The sequence below is a fragment of the Rhinichthys klamathensis genome, unplaced genomic scaffold (assembly GCF_029890125.1).
Source record: "Rhinichthys klamathensis goyatoka isolate OS25496 unplaced genomic scaffold, OSU_Roscu_1.1 h1tg000191l_1, whole genome shotgun sequence".
In the NCBI taxonomy this organism is placed as follows: domain Eukaryota; kingdom Metazoa; phylum Chordata; class Actinopteri; order Cypriniformes; family Leuciscidae; genus Rhinichthys; species Rhinichthys klamathensis.
Window position 1 is genome coordinate 3,682,930 of NW_026606717.1, and position 23,396 is coordinate 3,706,325.

At 38.5% G+C, this 23,396-nt stretch overlaps 3 protein-coding genes across 4 annotated transcripts in view; 1 reads left to right on the plus strand and 2 right to left on the minus strand.

Moving 5' to 3' along the window:
• The window catches only part of ccdc82 (coiled-coil domain containing 82), a 152,136-nt gene that overhangs the window by 64,939 nt on the left and 63,801 nt on the right, over positions 1-23,396 (minus strand). The gene's annotated exons all lie outside the window — the stretch shown is intronic.
• pcyt1bb (phosphate cytidylyltransferase 1B, choline b) lies at positions 3,075-9,509 on the plus strand. Its single transcript, XM_056262136.1, has 8 exons — positions 3,075-3,282; positions 4,373-4,472; positions 4,577-4,693; positions 6,267-6,418; positions 7,589-7,667; positions 7,757-7,899; positions 8,135-8,323; positions 8,844-9,509. The coding sequence occupies exons 1-8, from the start codon at positions 3,181-3,183 to the stop codon at positions 9,009-9,011; spliced, it is 1,050 nt and encodes a 349-aa protein (XP_056118111.1). The 5' UTR covers positions 3,075-3,180; the 3' UTR covers positions 9,012-9,509.
• On the minus strand, positions 15,148-22,924 carry pdk3b (pyruvate dehydrogenase kinase, isozyme 3b). 2 transcript variants are annotated; one of them, XM_056262133.1, is made up of 11 exons: positions 22,756-22,917; positions 21,702-21,843; positions 19,335-19,406; positions 18,427-18,611; positions 18,201-18,290; positions 18,049-18,126; positions 17,868-17,944; positions 16,110-16,211; positions 15,888-16,001; positions 15,694-15,807; positions 15,148-15,593 (listed from the first exon to the last, which is right to left on the minus strand). In XM_056262133.1, exons 1-11 carry the CDS (start codon positions 22,856-22,858, stop codon positions 15,450-15,452), a joined length of 1,221 nt encoding a protein of 406 aa, XP_056118108.1. In that variant the 5' UTR covers positions 22,859-22,917; the 3' UTR covers positions 15,148-15,449. The 2 variants fall into 2 exon arrangements, with proteins under 2 accessions (XP_056118108.1, XP_056118109.1); XM_056262134.1 differs by lacking the exon at positions 21,702-21,843 and having other exon boundaries at positions 22,756-22,924.

Consider the following 23,396-nt stretch of genomic DNA (forward strand, 5'->3'; position numbering starts at 1 on the left):
TTTAAAGTGTGGAAAAGGGAAAAGTTCAAAGATCGAGACTCCAGCAACACCTGTTAGCCTATATGCAACAACTTTATTGAAGATTTGTTAGATTAGGGTTAGATTGTATTTGCTGGTTTGCGGTGGCAATACTCCATTATTTACTGCAAGGCAGGGCCCCAAAATTTTCCTGCTTAGGGCCCCCAGATTTACAGAGCCAGCCCTGCTTTGGGGTTTTCTTAGTCTAACTTCTCTTTATTATTTAGCCTTTTGTCTTGTTTTACTTGAGCTATTCTAGTTTTTGTTTGGTTCTGTCTCTCGGATTTATAGATTTAGTTTCTGTTACTTTGGTTTTCTCTTTGATTTATTATTCACTCTCATCTATTACCTAGATTTCTACTGTTGTGTACTTGTTTTACTTTAATTATTTCCTTTAAGTGTTTTGTTTAGTTTTCTTTCCTTATATGTATATGTTTAGGTTTTCAGTCACATAACTCTTGTGTTTGCCCTGCCTTGTATTTATTTAATGTTTTAGTGGTTTTGTTCTTGTGTCTTGTTTCTCCCCTGTTGTGTGTCTGTGTGTGTTCGAGTAACTGTCCTGCCCAGCCTGAGACTCCACTGACTGCTAGTTCGCGGGCTGCTCAATCCTGTGCCCAAGTCTCCTGTCTAGATATCTGTTGTGGGACTGTCTCTGTACTGTGCAACTGTTACACACTTTATTGTTAATAAAACACCATTCACCACTCATCTCTGCGCTTGGGTCCTGTTATTTCCAGTGATGTTATTTCCATTCTTTCCCTGACAAGAAAGAATGGGCTTTGGTTGGGTCTTTCATCAGGACAATGATCCAAAACAAACATCGAAATCAACATAAAAATGTGTCACTGAGCAAAACATTAAGCTTCTGCCATGGTCGTCCCAGTTCCATGACCTGAAACCCTATAGAAAATGAGTGGGGAGAAGAAGAAGCACCAACATAGAGCTGGGAATCTGAAGGATCTGGAGAGATTCTGTATGGAGGAATGGTCTCTGATCTCTTGTCAGGAGTTCTCCTAACTCATCAGGCATTATATGCGAAAACTCAGAGCTGTTATCTTGGCAAAAGGACGTTGCAATAACTGGGTCCCAATAATTGTGGCCAATGTGACCTAGAGAAAAACATTTATTTCATAATGAGATTTCCCCCCACTTTCAATTGTTTTACTTCAATGAAAAGTTAGAATTTTGTGAATTTTTTAATGAAAGATCTAAAGGAAAAACTATGCAGATTTATTTTCACAGCCACCTTTGATCATATTTATCAAGGGTGTATGTTGGATAAAAAGTTCTGGAATGAGGTCATTTAAATCACATCATTATCTATAGGGCACAGCTGGTTCCTGCTGTATCAGTAGCCAATGAGCTCGCTACTCAATCTTCAAATACTTAGGTAGCATTTGCATTAGCAGTGCAGCGTGCACCTGAATAGATCTGCTACGGGTAATTCATGTACACTATATTGTACAGTAGCAGGATGTCTTGCTTGCTCACAGCAGCGTGTCTGTGTATGCATTGGCAGTAGCATGTCCCGTACTTGCTCTGCAGCAGTAGCAATAAAAGCAGCAGCAGCAGCATTGCAGATCTATTCCGCCAAGACCAAACATACAACATTGTACATGCCAAACACTCAGAGAATTGTCATGACAGAACTGTCATACTAAAAGATGAAAGTTCTCTTTATTTTCAGCATTCTAGCAGACGGCAGAAGGTTCTGTGCCAAAATCGACTGCAGGACTCTCAAGTGTCACGCATTGAGCGTGACAGTCACTCATTTTGGTCTTTTGTCACGCACTCTCGCCACACATTGTATTTCTCACGCTGAAAAACGATTTATAATATATTTAATATGCCACAGCGCCCAAAATTTCTCTGGCCGCGCCGCTCTCACTATGGAACCGGCAGGAATCAAGCGCGTCTCCCCTGGAGTTCTTAGTCGAGCCTGCCACTTATCAGCCAATCAAAAAAAAGAAAGGGGCTACACAATAGCCAATCAGAAAATAGCACTATTGTATCTGGGTAAGATTCAAGATAAGTCATGATATCCTGTTTTAATGTTACAAAAAATTCACAACTTGTTTGACACAAACAATGACAACTTGACTGCTGTTAGAGAATGTTTCCCAGATAATTAGCATCAGTTTTTCCACGTGTCTGTAACTTAGCCAACAGTTTTATAGCCTGTTCACTGACAACACCTGCTCAGAACAAGTAGTTAGGCTTAGTCATATTTTCGTTATCACACAATGACTGACATATTGTCACATTATAAACATCTCTCTCTCCAAATAGGCTTAATAATTTTATAAGCACTAAATAAAATAAAGTGTATTGCATAGTCGATGTTATAGGTCACTTTTAAAATCATGTCATATTTTATAATTATATCCTGGCCATGGATGCATTAATCATTGCATCTGTCTTTCAAAGATGTCAGGTAAAAAGCAATTAAGCATCCTCTCATTCGCCCTGAGAGGAAAGCCCCCTAAAAAGACCAGGTTAGAGGATGCTGGCCCAGAGAGGGTGGTGACAAGGGTAGGCCCATTAGAGGAGGAGACGGTGCAGGTGGAAGAGGAAGAGAATAAATACTTTATATTTGGTTGAATTGTCTGATTAGTTAATTCTGAACACAGCTACATACCCAACTATAAACAGGTGTGCACACTTATGCAGTAAAGCTATTTTAAGTTTTTAGTAACAAAAGCACACAACAGCAGCAAAAGTGTTTTGCAATACAACATGAACACAATAAGTACACTGTACCAATCAATTATTTTTATGGCAAGTACATACTAAAGACACCAAATATAAAGTGTGACCAGTATATTTAACTTTGATATTATTTTGACACTCCCCATGTGCAGAAGTTGTCGAGAGGTTTATTTAGGCTTCCAGTCTGTTTATTTAGGCTTCCAGTAAATAAACAGAGACTCACGACAACAAATAGGAAGAACACAGCACACAATAATTTTTAAAAACAATACATTTAATTGAGCCTAGATTGTATTAAAGGCAGATGAAAAACAACCTTTGCTCCTTTGCCTCGTCACAAGGGTCAGTGTGACTGGCCAGTTATCAGTACAGGAGTAAAAGCAAAGGCTTGTCACATATCTGGGTGAGTGCAACCAGTGCAAAGCCAAATAAGAGTAAACTAAAATCTTTGCCATGGCGAACAGGAGAAGAAATGGATCCCGTGCTAATGGCCGTGCTGGTCGAGGAGGAGTTCAACCACAACAAAAGCAGCAACGCAAGCGGCCACCTATTAAGGTTAGTTTGAACAACTAATAATATTATAATTTCATAATTTGACTATGCAGCATCTGTTTGGCTCTGATTCCGGCCTGTTTCTGTCCTCTCTAAAATATTCTGGTAACACTATATTTCGATGGTCCACTTTAAACATTATACTGACTATAATTAACTTTGAAACTACATGTCAACTTATTCTATTACCCTAATGAGAGTTAGTTGACAAGTTACTTATAGTTAGTGCAATGTCTGAAGTGGACCATCGAAGTAAAGAGTAACCAATATTCTTAACCATGAAGAAAATAACTTACTGCAGTGAAATATGTATCCACTTTATATGGAGAAATCTATGAATTGTATGAATGAATGCTTTAAAATACACTAAAAATTCATTAGACGGAAATATGAAACCAAAAGAGCAGCACATGGCTTATAATCATTGGTATTTCTCTTACATAATCTATGAAGTTTGTTATCTGAGTACATGGTACAGATTCCAAGCCTGATGCCTTCCTCTATAAAGTCACGGAAATTATTATTTATTTTATATACAGCTCATAGTTCATATCCACCAATCAGATCCATCAAGCAGTGGTGTGGTGTGGTGTGATTATAACTATTTATCTCTGTCTGACAGTGGCCCTCTGAGGGGTTCCCTCCTGAACAGCTGATGGTTCTAAAGGGCAATTCCAACATCATAGATTATTGGGAATTTGTGCACACACTCATTCATGCACATTTATTGAACACCTGCATATTTATAGAGTGCTTGCTCAGCTCCTCTTATCAAACAAGGACAATATAATTGCTCAAGGAGGTACAAAAAACTAATTTGTACATTTTGCAATCAAATTTTTGTATAGTATTTTAGGGCATGTGTACACACCAACGATGTACTAAAAATGGAAATATTTTTTCCTTCGAGTTTTTCGCGTACAGATGACAATGTTGTCAAAACGATCCCCTTTCACACTGATCCACGATAGCAATTAAAAACGCTGTATTCTGCTGCAAGGCAGCTTTAGAGAGCTTTTTAGACAGTTTCATGTGCTTTACAGGACCTGATTCCAGTAATTTTTAATAATAACAGCCAGTATTTCTCTGATAGGCTCTAAGAGAACCAGCCATTTTTGCTAAACAATCAGGCAGTGCCTCGGACACCCCTCAAGACAAAGTGACTTTAGCCCAGGCACGCCGTGGCACTCCAGGTGAGAGAAAGTGTCCAGTGTAGCGATACGGGTAAGAGAAAATATTTTCATACAAATTGGTGAATCCAAACTGTACTCGAAGTATGTATTTGTTTTTTGTGCAGCTCATCGGCCCGTGCGAGTATATGCCGATGGAATCTTTGACCTCTTCCATTCGGGTCATGCCCGTGCTTTGATGCAGGCCAAGAATTTGTTCCCAAACACACAACTGATTGTTGGTGGTGAGTCACACTGGCGTATGCACAGACTCTTGTCCAGTTTTGCAACAAAACCACATCAACACATCAGGTTAGACGCCATATTGAATTTAACGCAAATGAGGCTGTGAGTGAAACAGTCTTTACAATGGCACACACTGTCCATTGGTCCTACTGTCACAAACTGCTATGACACAGTTAAGGGTCCAAATGCAGCTTTATTATCCAGAATCATAATCCATAAAACAGGCAATAGGTCAAAACCATAGACTGTAAAAAAAAGGTGTCTGTGACATCACCTGTAGGTTTCTGAAGAGCATTTTTGAACCACAAAGTGGGCGGAGCCAGCCGTCGCCATCTTGGCAGCGCGTCAACGCTCCCGGATAAACGAAAATGGGCAAAGAGGCGGTGACGCGACGGCTAACAGACAGCAGACAAACGGCCTTAATTATGCATTTTAAGGCTTAATATAATTTAAACGGATGAGTTATAAAATAAAATAAAAATCCCCCCCCCCTCACAGTTGTCATGAAAGGCAAAATTAGATACATAGACCAAACCCACTTTTTGTACCAGGCTGTTAACATTTTTTCTGCTGTAAAGTTGGGCATCTTTACATGGGGAGTATATGGGATTGACTATTTTTTGGAGCCTGTCTCTAGTGGCCAGTCGATGAATTTCAGTTTAAGCCACTTCCATGTTGGATTCAAGAGAGAGATCAGAAAGTTGCAGCTTGATCAAAACACAGGGAAGATAATCCAAAAAGACAGCAAGGCAGAAAAACACAGGCAAACAGGGAAATTCAGGAAACTAGGCAGAAAGTCACAACCAAAACAAAGGTAACCAGAGGGCACGCACTCAGAAATGCAGTGTGACACTTACAAGACTTTGCAAAGAATGAGTGAAAACACAGGGCTTAAATAGGCAGGCATTAACAAGATAATGAGACACAGTTGAAAGTAATCAAACATAAGTCCAGGCAATGGGTTATGGGAAATGCAGTTCATGATAGGAAATCCAAGGAGATGGGAGGGGTGCCCTCTGGTGGTGATCATGTGCACTCCAGCTGGTGGATGTGACACCTAGATCACTTAATTTTCACAACTACTTTCAGAACTGTTTTATAGAGTTTTTGTCTACTGAAAGATATTTTTATTTTTTTCGGAAAGATGTTTTGTCAGCTGAACAATCAGTATGATTTTAAACAACAGTACAATCCATTGAACACACTTTATTCTATCTCTCCACCTCCCTAAAAGCTGATGTGCAGAAAATAAAGCTGAAGAAGTTTTGTAAACAGAGACTCGTCTCCATGTTCATGACTCTTCCCACCATGGGCCCATACATTCCTGAGTGAAGGGGGACTGAGAATATTGTGGCAGCACTGAGAAATAAAGATATCATCTAACACTCTCACAGCCTCGTTTTTATTCCCGTGAATTTTTTTTATATGGCGCTATCCTGACTAAGGTCTATTAGCCTCATGTCCAAAATTTGGAAAAGCCAAAGGTTTATTCGACTTTAGTCTTTAGTCTCTTTTTCATTGTCTTAAACCATGCCTGATGACTGCTCCATACCTTGTGTGCATCTCTGTCAGTTTGCAGTGATGCTCTGACGCACAAGTATAAAGGCTACACAGTGATGACGGAGGACGAGCGATATGAAGCCCTCATACACTGTCGTTATGTGGACGAGGTGGTCCGTGATGCTCCCTGGACCCTCACTCCTGAATTCCTTCAAAAACACAAGGTAAATTAATATTCAGTTCACTGTAGTAAAAAAAAAAACATTATTACATAAAATGTATAATTTAATTATGTCCATTTTGTGTGCAACCCTGTTACCACAAAACTTTTCCCCTATTAACATATAACATTCTTTAAAATCTTGACATCCAAGAATTAATTAACACAATTTTGAAGAGAGGACAAGTAAATAATTTCATTACATTATCTTAATTTTTACACAGGTTGTTCTGTTGACTGCATTTGTCAAGTTATTGTATGAAAAAATAATCAAATAAATATTTTTTTTTAAATAAATGTACATTGATATTCGTTTATTAATAACTACAACCCAACATTTGTTGTCTCAAATAGTAGCAAGCTGCTAATGTAACGTGTTCTGTTTTGGTTTAGTTTCATTGTTCTGGTTGGAAAGCCTATTTCCTGAGCTTCTTCCCTGTGATTCTCCTACGTCTTCCTAGTGGAATTTACTATTAAAGACTCCTTTTGTTATCCTTTGTGATCATTCGCTTACAAAAGCCTACACAGCGCCTGACAGCTACTGAGTGACACCTTAATTTAGACTGCATTTGCAACCCTGTTACCAGTGCTATTTTAGTAGTTGATTTACTATTATAATTTTTTGTCATTTTTATTAGTTTTTTTATAATTGTTTTTGTTTATTTAGTTTGTTATTTTGCTGTCTCAACTTAAACTAACTGAAAATGAGAAATACTGCCTTGACAGCTAGCTAAAATAAAATAAGTTTACGCATTTTTATATATTTTATTTCATTTCGGTTAATGTTCAGTTAATAACCTTGCCTGTTAAACATTCGGTACAGTTTTCTATTTTTACTGTATTATTATATTTACACAATATTGACCTTTTTTTAAAATTAATGTTTTTGCTTGACACTTGCAAAATCACGTTTTTTAACTATTTAGACAAGATTTTAAACTGCATTCTGTCCAAAACTTTAACAGGGTTGCAAAAATAGCAAATTACATAAATAAATAAAACAGATAATTTCAAAATGAACTTGACATTCAGTTTCCATATTGAAAAATGGGGAGAACGCTCTGTTTTATACCATATTCATGGAAAAGTTAATCAAAAAGAATAGAGAGATCATTGAAAATGTGAATTCATGGTGTCATACCTATTTATTTATTTATTTTCCTGTTGTCCTCAGATTGACTTTGTGGCACATGATGATATCCCATACACCTCTGCTGGATCAGACGATGTCTACAAACATATTAAAGAAGCAGGTAAAGACTTTAACAGCAACCAAACTGCACAGTTATAGAGCTGAGTCAAAGGACTCATAAGAATAAACTTCTTCTACATGATCTGTAAGGAATGTTTGTGGCTACTCAAAGAACGGAGGGGATCTCCACCTCTGATCTCATCACGCGCATTGTTCGAGACTATGACGTCTATGTCAGGCGTAACCTGCAGAGAGGATACACAGCACGGGAACTCAACGTGGGCTTCATCAATGTAAGAAAGAAATTGTATGGCTTCAGAACACTTGGAATATAATAGAAAAGTGGTATTTACTACTTTTATGTGATCTTTGAAACACATCGCCAGCAAAAGAGTTGACAGGTCATTCCAAAATTTCCTAAATGTATCCTTCAGTGTTCAACGGAAGAAATTTGGTACGATATGAGGAAGATGAAATGAAGATGGGATTTACATGTTTAGGTGAACTATTCCGACTCTTGATTGACAGGAGAAGAAATATCGTCTGCAAGAGCAGGTGGACAGAATGAAGGAGACGGTGAGGACGGTGGAGGAGAAGTCCAAACATTTAGTGCACCGTGTTGAAGAGAAGAGCCACGACCTCATCCACAAATGGGAGGAGAAATCTCGCGAGTTCATCGGAAACTTCCTGGAGCTGTTCGGTCCAGATAAAGCCTGGGTACACTGAAAAAAAAAAAAGTGGTGTAGAAACAAATTTCTCTCAGAAATTGCTTGTAAATTTCACAAACGATTACAAAGAAATGGCAAGTGACACACCGAATTAAAAGTAAAAGTTTGTACATGGCAAAAAAATTCCTTATCAAGTATTTTTGTCTTTGTTTTCCAGTACAAATATCTAAACATTCTTAAATCAAGATACATATACTTGAGAAGGAATATGGCATAAGACAAAAAGTTTAGTTTTCTGAAAAATAAATTGATACATTCTTTAGAAAACAAAACTTAAATGGTTAGTCATTAATTACTCGCCTTCATGTCGTTCCAAACCTTTAATACTTTTGTTCATCTTTGTAACACAATTGAAGATCTTTTTTGATGAAATTTGAGAGCTTTCTGTTCTCAATTGACAGCAACGCAATTACCACTTTGACACTTAACAAATTAACAAACAAAACTCAGGCATTGTATGTACAGTGTTATTTACCATTTTTCAAATTGCTTTAATTTGTGCTCTGTAGCACATGATCCAGGAGCGGAGTGGCCGTGTTCTCCAGGCTCTGTCTCCCTATCAGTCTCCAAGTACGTCGCCCAGCTCCAGTCCCACCAGAAGACGCTCTACATCGCCCGTCACCCACTGGCAACCGCTTTCATTCACCGCTGCCCAAAGGAGCCTCAGTCAGCAGTAGTGAGGGTGACAAGGAGGAGAATGTAGATGGATGCTGGCTCTACCTCCTGCACATCTAAGCAGGCACCTTCTCATTCTGTTTACTGTATTTTATGCACCAAAATGTTTCATAATTGAGATCTACAATGGCATGCTGCTCAAAGATCCAGACTGACCTCATAATTCTGTAGAAAAAAAAATTTTTTAAATGCCATGATTTGTAATAACATTTAAACAGAACTGAGCACTTCATAACTTGTCTGTCAAATTAAGGCCTGGTCACCCCAAGAAAGATTAGAATAACTGTTACTATATTAGCATCCACACCAAGGGACCATAACGTTCCGTTTATTAAAAGTCAGCAGCATAGTTGTCATCTGCATCTGCTGCTTTAAATGCTCAAGCTCTTTAAAGTTCGGTAGATTCTGATTGTCTGTCAATGTTTTTAGCATCCATCAGCTGAAAAAAAAATTGTATAAGGATAATTGTGCCATTGTCATTATCCCTGTGATGTAGACGTCACTATTCTCACAGAATTAGAGTGATTAGTAAAACTTTATGGTTGTAATTATAAATATATATATATAAAACATATTTATGAATTATGTATTTTATTAAACACTATCTGAACTAACAACATGTTCTAAGAATGTTTTGCTCATGTTCTCTGAATGTTCAAAACGTCCAGTTTTTTTTTAATGTTTTAAAAACTTTTTTCCTTGGTTATGTGAACATTTCATTTTGCAAACATTATGGGATTGTTACTTTTGAATGTTTGCTGAACATTCTGAAACAAGTAGTAACATAAAAAAAAAAAAGTTTAGGTGAACATTCACATAAAACGCTTCAGGGAAAAAACGTTCCATGAAAAATGTCTAATAATGTTTTAATGCCAATGTTTTAAGAACATTATTGAAGACCATGGTCCTAGTTTATAAAACGTGCGTACGTACACACAGATTTGAAGACTGTCTATGCTAAAATCCAGGCCAACGTTCATATTTACCGTTTTTGACGTGTTTTCCTTGTGGCAGAGAGTCGGAGTACTGTAGGTATTTGGAAATCTAATCAATTCTTGTCGCAAGCCGTTCTCAAGTAAGGATTTGGACGTTGACTGCTGCTCTTTACTGGTAATGACAATAATAAATTACATTAATTAGGCCGCATTTACAAGGCGGAAGTCTGAAACCATTCAGCTGTACACAATTTCGAGATCATTTGCAATTTATAAATTTCACTTCTGGAAGAGAGGCGTACGCACGATTCACAAATGTAGGATGGCTTCTACGCATCATTTTATAAATGAGGCCCCAGATAACTTTGAGCAAACATTCTATTAAAGTTACTGGAAGAATGTTTGTTCATCATAACTTTGAGACAACCTTGCCAGAACGTTAGTTAAAGTTCAGAGAATGTCCCCTGTAAGTGGGATGTTGTTCTGAATGAAATGAATGGTGTACCATTTGACCTAATGTGTTAGAGTGTTTTAATACACTGATTAGGTTAGATTTAACATGAGCTAAGAAGGACGTTGCAAAATATGGCATGACACAATCATGTAAGGAACATAACAAATATACTAATTTACAGTGGCCGAGAATTGCTGACAAATTTGATAGATGGATACTCACACATAGTGCAAATACAGGAATATTTTGAAACTAGTGCAAAATAACTGCATTATAAAAGCCTGTATTGGGAGGCATTATTGAAACATTGCTCTCAAGTACACATTCAAACCATAGCATCGACTACTATAAGATTAGTCACATGCACTTACAAATGGGCGTTAATCCATTAGCCAATTAAAGTGCTATCAGTGCTTGTCCATTATGTGAATACAGTAGAATATAAAGCAATGCACTCAAATGAAAATATTTGAGCAAAACAGGAAACTGAAATTCACAATACATTAGCCAAACACCGAGACGATCCGGTTACTAACGTAACCTCGGTTCCCTGAGATAACAGGAACGAGCATTGTGTGAGAGATTTTCTCTCTTACACTATGGGAAACTCAGTTTTCTCTGAATACTGCAGCCTGATTGGTTCACGTCTGAATTTCACAAACAAATGGCCTTTCGGCCCGCCAGAATGGGCGAGGGCGATTGCTTATTTAAGTCGCACTGAAACGGCCATCTAGTCAGATTTTCTCAATCATGACAGTGTCGACTTGCGCATATGCGCAGTAGCACGGCATGATACGCAATGCTTGTTCCTGTTATCGCAGGGAATCAAGGTTACGTCAGCAACGGGAGCGTTCCCTTTCGATACAGTTCACTCGCATTACGTGAGAGATTTTCTTTATTACACTATGAGAAACGGCTGCAAAAAGCCGTGCTACCAGCGCAGAACAGAAGCCATCCTGCGAAGCCACAGCCTGGAGGCACTCAGTGAGGAGGGCCCCAGGCAGGCTACAAGAGTCAAGGACTTCAAATGTCCAGAAAGGGCAGACTCGGGTTCGATGACCTGAGTCTGAGGGTATGGTTATTTTAGAAAAACCCTGCCCTGAGGGTGGGGCCCACTCTAGGCCGACAGGACCCGTGCCTGAAGGACCAAGACGTCCAGGTTGTAGAACCTGATAAAGGTGGATGGTGATGACCAGCCAGCCGCTGCACAGATGTCATCCATGGATATTCCACCAGACCACGTCTAAGAGGAGGCCATTCCTCTGCTGGAGTGGGCTCTCACTCCAATGGGGCACTGACTTGTAGGGTAGCACTATAACATCCACTATCCAATAGGACAGTCTCTGCTTCGTGACTGCGTTGGGACGAGGCGGATATAGCCTTCTGGCCTCTCAGATAAATCTGACCATCAGGTTGCGTTTCCCAATTGACTGGCCGTGTATACTTTGAGCGTGGACGGAGTGTGTCCGCCGTCCAACAGCTCCTGAAGAAAAGAGAAGATGGACTCGATCTCACAGGATATGGGGTCTATAAGCGGGGTTGAGCACCAGCCGGTAAATATGTCACACTTTTATCAATAGAGGCGCCTGGTAGACGTAGATGTAGATAGTAGATGTAGATGGTAGATTGTGTTCATGACCCTCCGGGGGAGTCTTGGAGGCTCCTGTCGAGAGGCCATTGGTGGAGGCTGCACAACTCGGGTTGGGGGTGCCAAATTGACCCTTTCGGTTGGAAAAGGAGGTCCCTTCTCAGAGGGATTGGGCCTGGCCCGAAAATGCTCCAAATCACGTTGAACGTCAGGGGGTGGAGTCTCCATTCCCCTGTGGTGATATTTTTTACAGTCTTTGGTGGTGATCCGTTCCGGGACAGAATATCTGCTCCCGTGTTCATGGAAAGCTCGTACTGAGCGGAGATTGTCCTGTGCCCACAGGAGTAGGTATCGTGTCAGTCTGTTCAGTAGACGGGGCCTAAGACCACCCTGGTGGCTTATATAGGCTATAGGGCTGTCAAAATTGCTCAAAAATGACGTTCGAATATTCCCTCTAAAAAAAACACATATATTCGAACTATTCGAATATCTGGTTGCGCATTACGTCAATAACAGGACAAATTAATACAAAGAGACACAACCACTTGTATAGGTAGTTTATTTAAGTTTAAACATATTTGACAACGTATTAACTTACACAAAACCAAGTAAATCAACTAATGGCCAAGACCGCAGACCTTACTCTCGCTCGCACTCACAGGCACTCTCTCTCTCTCTCGCCCTCACGCTCTCTGCGCATAACGGTTTAAATGAACAACAATAAACAAATGTTGAGTGCTGATCGAGTTTTGTGCAAGCAATTTAAGGTCGCAACTCTTGTCCTAAATATAGCAGGCTTCATTCGGTGATTGAAACAAATATTATTAACATTAATTGAAGCTTTACAGTATATAGAACCGACATTGAACGCTCCGAGCGAGCTGTGCTGTGGTAAACTCATGGGTAAACTGCTGCTAGCTAGCCTGCTACTATGGCTATTTCGAGGGCGTCTGGCCACGCCCCCTTGGCGGGCTCTGACGTGTCTGATGTAATGCTAGCTCATTGGCGCACACGTTGGAGGCGCCCGTGCCATTGGATGTACAGTTGCCACAGCACAGCCAATGAGTGAGCCAGACACTCACTGTGCTAGCTGTGCATTTGGAAAATGCGTTTTATTTAAGCTTCAGAATTTTGCCACTCAAAGCAGACAGCCGCGCCTTTGCTACCGCGGGCGTGTTTTTCCACATGATTCGAATATTAATTTTCACCTTCGAATTTCTGTTTTTTTAAACTATTCGAATATATATTCGAATTTAGAATATTCGTTGACAGCCCTAATAGGCTACCACTGTCATGTTGTCTGACCGGACCAGGACATGGTGCCCCCTGAGCTCCCACTGAAATTCCTTAAAGGCAGGCAGTTGATGTGCCAGCTGGACAATTTTCAGGGAGCGATCCGGCGAAATCTAGGGTTGCATTTCGGACGAGTCGAGTACTGCCCCCACGAACATGACTTCAAATGTCCGCGAGAGATCACTCCCGGTGCTTTCCGGAAAAGACCGAAGCGCCGGCGACCTCAGATCACTTGGGCCTGGCTGTGTTTACAAGAGGTAAAAACGATATAAATACTGTTCGTTTTCTCACACAAACCGCTCGTTTCGTGTCTTAGGCCATCAATGTGTACTTACATTTACGAGTCATTAAATCATGTTTAATTTGGACTTCTCTGTGCATGCTCTTTGAGGTGGACCCCATAGGACTGCATTATATGACTGACAGACAAGAACGGTTTGACCTAAAAATATCAAAATTGAAAATACTGTGGACACAAAGACACCTACATCTTGGATGCCCTTGAGGTAAGCTAAAACATATCAAAAATTAATTTCAAAGTGAACTATCCCTTTAAATAGGCAGTCGGCCTCGCCTATTCCGGTGGGCTGAAAGGACATGAACGAATCAGGCTTCAGTATTTTCCCATAGTGTAAGAGAGAACATTTCTCAAGCAATGCGAGTGAACAGTATCGAAAGGGAACTAAGAAACAAGTTCCCTTTCGTTCTGTTGTTTCTTTACTTTGCCAGTATCACTGCATAAGTAGTACAAGCATATTTGATAGTAACTATAATTTAATAATAATTTACACTACCATTCAAATGTTTTGGATCAATTCGGGTTTTTTCGAAGTTTTCTAAAGAAGTTTCTTATGCTCACCAAGACTACATTTACAAAATCAAAAATACAGTAAAAAGTCTTATTTTTAAATGTTATTACAATTAGAAAATAACTATTTTCTATTTTAGTATTGTAATATATTCCTGTGATGGCAAAGCAGAATTTTCAGCATTACATTCAGCATTACAGTCTTCTTCAGTGTCACATGATCACATTTTTGATGATTCAAAAATCATTGATATGCTGATTTGCTGCTTAAGAAACATTTATTAGTATTAATGTTGAAAACAGTTGTGCTTTGATAAATAGACATTTCAAAAGAACAGCATTTATTTAAAATAGAAATCTTTTGTAGCATTATAAATGTCTTCACTTTTGATAAATTTAATTTGTCTAAGCTGAATAAAATTTATAATTTCTTCAGAAAACAAAATATTCCTGACCCTAAACTTTTGAACAGTAGAGTATGTATAATAATTTATTTATATAATTTGTAGTAATAAAATAATTTATCATACACTGTAAAAAAAATATTGTTGGTGGTTACTTCAAAAATTAAGTAACCTGGATGCCTTAAAATTTTTAATTTATTGAAGTTAAAAAATGTTGTTAATACAATGAAGGAGAAACTCAAAATATAATGTTATCTGAACCACATAAATCATCTAAGTTGATTTGACAAAATATTTTTTTTTGTCATAAATCAGGTTAATATTTTTTACAGTGTATAAAGCAAATTGCAAGAAAAAGCCACATGGTACATCAAACTAACAATCTGGTGTATTCTCCACATAACATTCTTCCAACATCCTTCACACCCTCACTGATGTAAAACTATTCACTCATTAAGTCTGACGTCACACGTCAACGCTTCCGGGTCCAAGCACTCAAACACTGCTAATATACACTCACAGTGTGTTGGTTGTAATACTACCAAAAAATCATGATCCTAGATTCCTAACCTTTATCTCCATGCCGAAATCCCAGATGGCCAAACAGTGATTCAACTTTTTATAAATTGTTAAAATATTTATGCCCGGGATGCCATGAGACTACACAGAGACTGTAGTGTACACTAAGTTTTTAAATGCTTATCTTAAACGTGCAATATGAATAAATAGGCTATAAATGGCTGTTGAGATAGTATTCTCAAGTGAAACGAGTAGAGGCTTGCACCCGGAAACACCATTCCTTACGTCACGACTTAATGTATTATTTTCAGACAGTTAGAAGTGGTAGTAAGCAAGTACTAAAAAGGCCTAGAATCAAATTTCCTTATCTGGCAGTGTTCAGTATAGCTTGGCAGCTGTAAGCAGTTCATTACTAGTTACTGCAGCAGCTATACTAAAGTCATTTTTTGGCTTTATATGTGGATGCATCTCGTGGGTCACTGCTCGGGTTACTCCAGTCATCAGCCTCAGGACCTGTCTGGTAATGTCGCCATGCTGACTTATTGAAGACTGGAAGACGCTCATAAGATTCACTCGAAAGAGCCTGGAGAGAGTGGAGAGAGGCGGCGACTTTCTAGTCGAAGCTAATATTTTTACCCACTGTAATCCAAGTGTCCCACAGATAGAAACGTCAATGCAATTACCTTAAGATGAATTACTGCATCTGTCCCGAGCCCTTCAATCGAGTACAAGTTCAAGTCTCCCTGAAAGTAGCGCGCATAGAGTCTGGAGATTGGCAACCCATAGCCAAATCCAGCCTGCAGAGACAATGTAAACAGGTTGCTTGAAACCACACATACATATAAACACAGACGTAAGCTTTGTGATGGGTATTTACCAGTGGGACAGCAGCTTGAGAGGAGTCCAGACGTGGTATTGGGGCAGTGGAATACATATAATTGAAGAGACGATCAATCTTTCGTAAAGGGACACCCCCACCTTTATCACTGATCTTAGAAGACAGACACATAAGCATCAAATTAATAAAGTGCACGTGTTATGAGATTTAAGCAAGTCTCCATAAACATTCATGTTTTTGTGAAATAGGCATGTGTTGAACCTTTATGGAGAGGTCTTCTTTTCCCAGAGTTACCATTGCTTTCACTGGAGAAAGACCCTCACTGTTGTTTTCATAGAGCTCTACCGTTGCCCGCATGGAATTCTGCACATACATACCGGTACATAATATACTGACTTACTCAAAAAATATATAAAATTAAAATGAATAAAATGGCTTACAAAAGCCCACCTAAAGCGTGATCATTTGAGAAACACCTCATTTAATTCCACTTAAAACGTCACTTAAAAATCTAAGCAACTTTTTCGTGACACTTCAATATAAGGTTCATTTTGTTAACGTTATTTAATCCATTACATAAAATGAAAAATACTTTAATAGCATTTATTAATCTAGGTTACATATACTAATAATTTTTTACAATTTGGAGTTAAATTTCTACACATAGATTTCTACAGTAATGCATTTTTTAAATAATTTGATTTTAATTAAAATACATAACATGAGTTATTGTAGTTATTGTACAATTATCTAGTGATGGTGTTAGCTACATACAGTATGTGCCTACATACCAGTGCATGCATACCAGTAAACTAAGAAGGTTTTCTTTTGGGGCGCTTAATGACCTATGCTATTTGTGCCTAAGCCAATACGGTTAAAACTTACCTAATTAGAAAGCCCACTATGTTAGCTCTATGGTAGTATGATAATTTAGGGCATTTGATAATTGTCAGTCAAAACCCTCTATCCTCCTATTTGTATATGTGAAAGATTAATAGATGACTAGACAGAGAGCGTGACAGCAAAATATGGTTGAATGTGTATACATGTGTGAAGCATATTTCACTTTAACTTGTTCTGATTTAGGAATTAAAAGGCAGACCACGCAATAATGCACAGTGATAAGGAGTAAAATAATGTTCATTTGTATTAGATGTTGAATACTGGAAATGCGCTGCAAACTTTTTCTAAAGGCACGCTGCAAACTAATAACAGCAAACGCTGACCAAGTATTTGACAGTTGAGCAGCAAGCTCATTGGCAACTGATACAGCAGGAACCAGCTGTGCCCTACAGAGAACAATCGCTGAATCCGAAATCGCATACATGTACTTATTTTGAATAAGTAATTACTTCATGACCGCTAAAAAAGTATGTTCTATATAGTATGAGAGTGTGTAGTATGAATTTAATCCAGGCATACTACATTCTCATTGTTGTCATTATCATGTGACCTGTGTCAGTTACGCTTTACTCCCATTCACAAATCCTCTCCCGTGGCCTCATGGGACAGAAAAAGTGTCCATCATATGCACACTTCAGAATTTCACCTGAAAAAGTAGGTCATCAGGTACTTTTCGCCTACTCTTTGTTCAGTGAATTTGGACATACTTCTGGTCACATACTGTTTTTCACCTACTATATAGTACTATATGTATGGTATGTGATTTCGGATGCAGCCAATGTGATTGCAAGCAGATTGAGTTAAGGACCTACGGTATCACCCTGTGCCATCTAGAGTTTCATGACAGAATTTTGTATATCTGCCCTTAAATGTTTAAATAAATAAAATAAATGTTGTTTGTTTTCTTCTAATGTATTATGACTAAACACAAATGAATAATGCTATATTTATAAATTAGCTTTAACCTAGATTAATAGATGCTGTAAATGTTGTTTGTCAATTTCTTCATTGTTTGCACCTAATGCATAAACTAATGTTAACGAATTGAACCTTACTGTAAAGTGTTACCCAGTTTCCCATCTCCTTTCAAATGACCCCACTGTCTATTTCTCTTGCCTTGAAGAGCTCAAACAGCATGTGGAAAAGATGAGAGGGCACATAGACCACCTGTATAGGCTTCTTTGGGGTTTTGGCTAGCAGATAGAGTGAGATAAGACAAGAAGGCACAGATAGATTAAAAAAACAACTATGATTTTGATATATGTTATTAAGACAATAAGAGAGATCACATTCTCACAGTTGAATTCCCCGATCTTTAGTTCAGGTGCCATCATGTAGTACTGCTCACAAAGCATCTTTGCTGTCTCATATGCATCTGGAAGGAGATATCAGAATCTTCAAAATGGTTTATGTTATGTATCTGTGCATTTTAAGTATCTTTTAACTTACCTCTCACCACTTCAGCAACATTGCAGGCTGGGTCGATGCTTCCGATGTGTTTTGGTTGTGCAAGAAAAGTGGCATCGCCAAACAGAAGAGCTGAAACAGATTAAAAGGGCTGCTTATTGCCATACTTCAGGAGCTTGAGATCCCAGTTTCTAATTGGTATCAGGACATTTCTTCTGTCGTATTTAATTACTTAACATTTATCCAACATGAATGTGATGTCACCCACTGTGCTGGTTGATGAGCATGCGGAAAGAAATGCGATTGGTGTAGAAGCGGTCAAGGAAGTACTGCACATTGCTGCTGATGAAGGGGTCGAAACCAAACTTCTCTTTATATTCGATGACACCCTGGGCCATGGTGGGCACCACGTCATTGTGCCTGTTCCGAATCTTAATCAGGATCTCTAGGAAGCTGAAGCCCACAATAAGAAGTTATTTATACTGGAAGACTTTAGTTATTGAGACATCACACTTGCAGTTTATTAAGAAACTGATACCTGGTTCACTTAGCATTTTTAACACAGAACTTAAAAATGCAGAAAAAAGGGCTTTTATGACGTATTTTGTGACGGAACTTACTGAAAATACCTAACAATGCTGTGTGCTGGGCTAAAAGTGCTTGTTGTTGTATGTGTGCGTAGATATTTTTACCAGCTGAGAACTCACGAAGAGCTTATATATGTAAAGGAGTCAAAACGGCAGCAGGAATTGTAACAAACTGTAATAGACAACATATAGCTCTTATGGCGAGATAAGACCTCACATCTTGCTTTGGGTCATTTAGATTGCATTCATATTTCAGTCGTACTGCAGCAGAATTAATTTGGAAGCGGATGTTTTTCAGTCCATTTGTTCGGATGGCTGCTTTCACACTTATTTAAATGAACCACACTAACAGAGCAATCGCATGAGAGTTCGTTTCAATCGAACAAACCTGCCAAGTGTGATCCATTATGCTACTATACTGCAGTATTTTGGTAAAATTAATAGAGCTAAACATGCATTTTTAGTACAAATACACATTTAATACACATACCTTTAGGCAAGAAATAAAGACAATAATTTTACACTTTCCCTGGCAAAATTGTGTTTGCTGAAAAACAGGACAGCACGTTTGCAAAGGTTGGAGACTCACTCATTAAGGGTGTGGGGATCTTCTGGACTTCTTGTCTCGTATTCTAACAGCTCTTCAAAGCTCCTGCTGTACCTGATACCACAAAAAAAAAACGTATGGTATACCACTGGCTTCCTTTCTTTAAAACTATCCTGTCATTCCTCTCATAACCACTAGGTGGCGTATGTGGCTCAGTGAGAGTGAACAGTGAACAATTTTTAGTGTGAAGAACCTTTTTCAGCTGTAAAGAACCTTTTGTGTAATGGAAAGATTCCATGGATGTTAAAAGTTCTTCATGTATAATGTATGAGTCTGCACAGCATGCACTGCATATCTAGATGACTGATCAGCAAAAATTAAGCAAAATATGGCAGAGCACACTGCAACTACAATGCTGAAAATTTACTTTCAATTTACTTTGATTTTCACTCATAAATTGCTAGTAAAGCGAACAAATAATTACAAAGACAAATGACAAGCAACACATTGAGTTAAAAGAGAAATTTTGAATTGACGTAGAAAGACTCAAATAGTATTTTCTTGTAAATGTATTCCAATAATCTTTACTTTATTCATAAAAAAATCATTCAGTGTGCTGTGTCCCATAATTTAATGTTCTCAACCTGTTCTTTCTTTTCCAGTCTGAGACACATTTTTAAAGGGATAGTTCACCCAAAAATGAAAACTCTGTCATTAATTACTCACTCTCATCTCGTTAAAACCCGTAAGACATCTTCAGAACACAAATCTTTTTGATGAAATCTGAGAGCTTTCTGTCCCTCCATTGACAGTCTACGCAACTACCACTTTGACGCTTCAAAATGTTTTTAAAGATCTCGCAAAACTAATCCATATGAATTGAGCGGTTTAGTCCAAATTTTCTGAAGAGATTCGATCGCTTTATATGATGAAGTTTGAATTTAAACATTGATCAGCGAACATAAACAGAAGCTAAATCAAACCTGCTTGATGCACAAGAACAATCCTCTTGCGGATGCTCATGAAGTTCTGTGTAACACAAGAATGAACCTCATTGGTTATTGTTGAAGCTCAAACGTGCTGCGTAACACGAGAATGAACCTCATTGAGCTTCCGGTTACCAGATCTGATGTGTGAGTTGATGAATGTTTATATTTGAAAGTCCCCCTGTAGTCAATAATCTTTGATCACCAAAATGACATTTAAAAGTTTTTTCCTTGAAAAAAAAAAGTCTTCATGCCTTAAAATAGCTTGAATGTAACTCTACACCCTTGCCTCATTTAGCATACACAGTTATATGAATATGAAAATTATCCCCGCCTCCACTCCCTCGCACCAGCTCAGAGATCCACTCATTCACGTGATTGGTTAGTAGTTTGTGACGTCAGAAACACCAGCGATTTCAAAAGTTTTCAGACTGTCTTTGGTTCAACTGAGGGTTTTAAGGACAAAATACTCAGCAATGGTGTTGACTTATGAATTTGCACATGGTTTGTCTTAAAGCATATTAAAAACACCACATAGAAATATAAAAAACATTAAAAGCCTGATTTTCACCACAGGGGGACTTATGTGAATAAAAGCCTAAATTAAATCTGTTCGTCATATAAAGCGATTGAGTCTCTTCAGACAATTTGGACTAAACCGCTTAATTCATATGGATTCGTTTTACGATCTCTTTATGAACTTTTTGAAGCGTCAAAGAGCATTGCATAACTGTCAATGGAGGGACCGAAAGCTCTCGGATTTAGTTCTTAATTTGAGTTCTGAAGATGAACGAAAGTCTTACGGGTTTGGAACGACATGAGGGTGAGTATAATTACTGACAGAATTTTCATTTTCGGGTGAACCAACCTTTAAGATCTCAATATCTGTTCAGACAGCCAGACTTTTAGATATTTTATACAAAGATGGAATTAAAACGGTTTTAAGATGATCACTGGACGCCATGCACTTGACAACAATGTCGCATATACTATTAATCAATCGTGGAATAATGCTTTATAACTTATGTGATGCTACTGTCACATATGTATTCAGAACACTCGCTCTGAGCACTTTACACCAAACCCAGTCACTGTTACTCACAGCTTACTCACAGCTCACACTCATCATCACACCTGGCAACAGGGACGGATGACGCAGTCGTGCCCTGGCCACTGACCTTTCAAAAGGCCCCCAGTGCTCCGATTTCTCATTGCGTATGGGTTTAAGTGGTGCAGCGTAGCACTCCGATTTCTCGTTGAGCGGGTGGTGGTGGTGGGTAAGTCGACAGCCCCGCCCCCCAACCCCTATCATCACTCTCCCACCCCCGGCAGCTTGTCCAGGCCGCCCCTATAGACTAGTGCCCGGTTGGCCCGTGCGTTTATCCGTCCCTGCCTGGCCCTCACTGAGCCCTGCCCTCCTCACCAGGACTCCACCAGTTTGACGGACGGCTGGCTCTGAAGATTGGGGGGCAACAAGGTAACTTCCCTCATCGTATTGGCCAACCTCACTGCCAGTTCTTTCCGCAGAAACATGTAGGAGGTTTTTTCACATGCATTTTCCCTGCCTGGTTAAACAAGAAGCAAGAACAAGTTATTCTTTGTTATGCAATGATGCGCCTGTTTAGTCTGTATGTATGAGTGACACAGCAGTATTACAACCATTGTTTAATGCCAAAGATTAGAAAAAAAAAGCAAAGTCATTATAAATATAATAAGAAAGTAATGACCATGAATTACAATAATCAATCAATTAAGGGCACTGAGAAGGAATGTGACACCTCAAGTATATTAACATATAAATTATATACTATACATAGACTGTAAAAAGATACTATACCAGTAGAAAGTTTATAATTACTATTTCCCACATTTTAGAATAATAATGAAGTCACCCAATCGGTGAAATAACACAAATGGAAGTTGGGATTTAGGTAGTGAATTGTCTGCACACTCCAGTTTTTTTTTAATCCACTAGGTAATATATATTTCTTTGTCTTTCCAAACCTTTCACTGGTAGTGTATGCTTGACATCATGCATAAAACACACACACACATTGGACTCTTGAGATACAAGTTGTGTAATAATAATAATGCATTTATTTATTATAGATATCTATTGTACCTAATATACTCATACAGCACGTATTATTTAGCCTTTGAAAATTGGACCAGGTTCATGATGTTCTGAGTGATATGTAACGGCGAGTCTATTTTTATTCAGTTGATGGCAGTGCCAATGCTGAGCTTTAGCTTTCACTTGACCTTAACATTTAAGGTTAATATAGGCATGTCAAGTGTGTTGATTTAATCACACAGAATATGTGGTGAAATTAAAACCAAATTATTCAAAATGAGACACACATCAGAAATCGCTGATTCAAGTTCAGCACGAGACAATTCTACATCAAAAATACAATTTGTTGCATTATTGGCGGTTCTTTAACTCCATGAGTTTATCCCAAGGGTTCATTACTCACCAAAATCCAGGAATTGCTTGATTGACATCGGTGAGGGCGAAAACCTTGAATAATATTCGATTTTGTGCGTGACATCTTTCAGCAAGTAGTAAAACAGTTTCATGTTTAGGTCTGTCAACTTCCAAACAGCTCGAGTCCCGCGCTGCGCGTTCACTCATTCAACACTTTACGATCTATTTCGTTTCTATAGCGACAGCGTTGTTGTGGTGTGGTTCTCCTCCTCACGTGACATGACAGCGCGTGCTATCACTTGCAGGGTTGATTACACTGGTTGTCTGTACTGCAGGATGGATTAAGACATGGATCTGGAATGTAATATAAATATATAGTGATAAATTCTTGCTTTAAGCTTCTATTTTGTGCTAACTTGTACTCTAATATACGGGGAGATCCATTATTAGGAGATAATAAATACATAATTTGTGACTTTGGTTTTGAAGATGAAAACATAGGTCAAAACCCAATCAATAGCCTGCAGTTGTTGAACAGACTGGGACTGGGTGGACGTGATTTCACCAAGTACAAAATGTTCTTGGCTGAATCAACATCTTTTTTGATCCTGGAACAACATTCTAATCAACCAATCAGATTTGAGGGACAAGTTTACAGTTTATGTCAAGTTTAGGCTTACAACCAGGGTT

Coding starts and splice junctions, on each gene's coding strand:
- pcyt1bb (XM_056262136.1), top strand. CDS start 3,181: ATGGCGAACAGGAGAAGAAATGGATCCCGTGCTAATGGCCGTGCTGGT. Junction 4,694..6,266: donor CACACAACTGATTGTTGGTG/GTGAGTCACACT, acceptor CATCTCTGTCAG/TTTGCAGTGATGCTCTGACG. Junction 8,324..8,843: donor TCGGTCCAGATAAAGCCTGG/GTACACTGAAAA, acceptor TGTGCTCTGTAG/CACATGATCCAGGAGCGGAG.
- pdk3b (XM_056262133.1), bottom strand. CDS start 22,858: ATGAAACTGTTTTACTACTTGCTGAAAGATGTCACGCACAAAATCGAA. Junction 18,612..19,334: donor GATCCCCACACCCTTAATGA/GTGAGTCTCCAA, acceptor TGTGGGCTTCAG/CTTCCTAGAGATCCTGATTA. Junction 18,127..18,200: donor TGTTGCTGAAGTGGTGAGAG/GTAAGTTAAAAG, acceptor ATCTCCTTCCAG/ATGCATATGAGACAGCAAAG.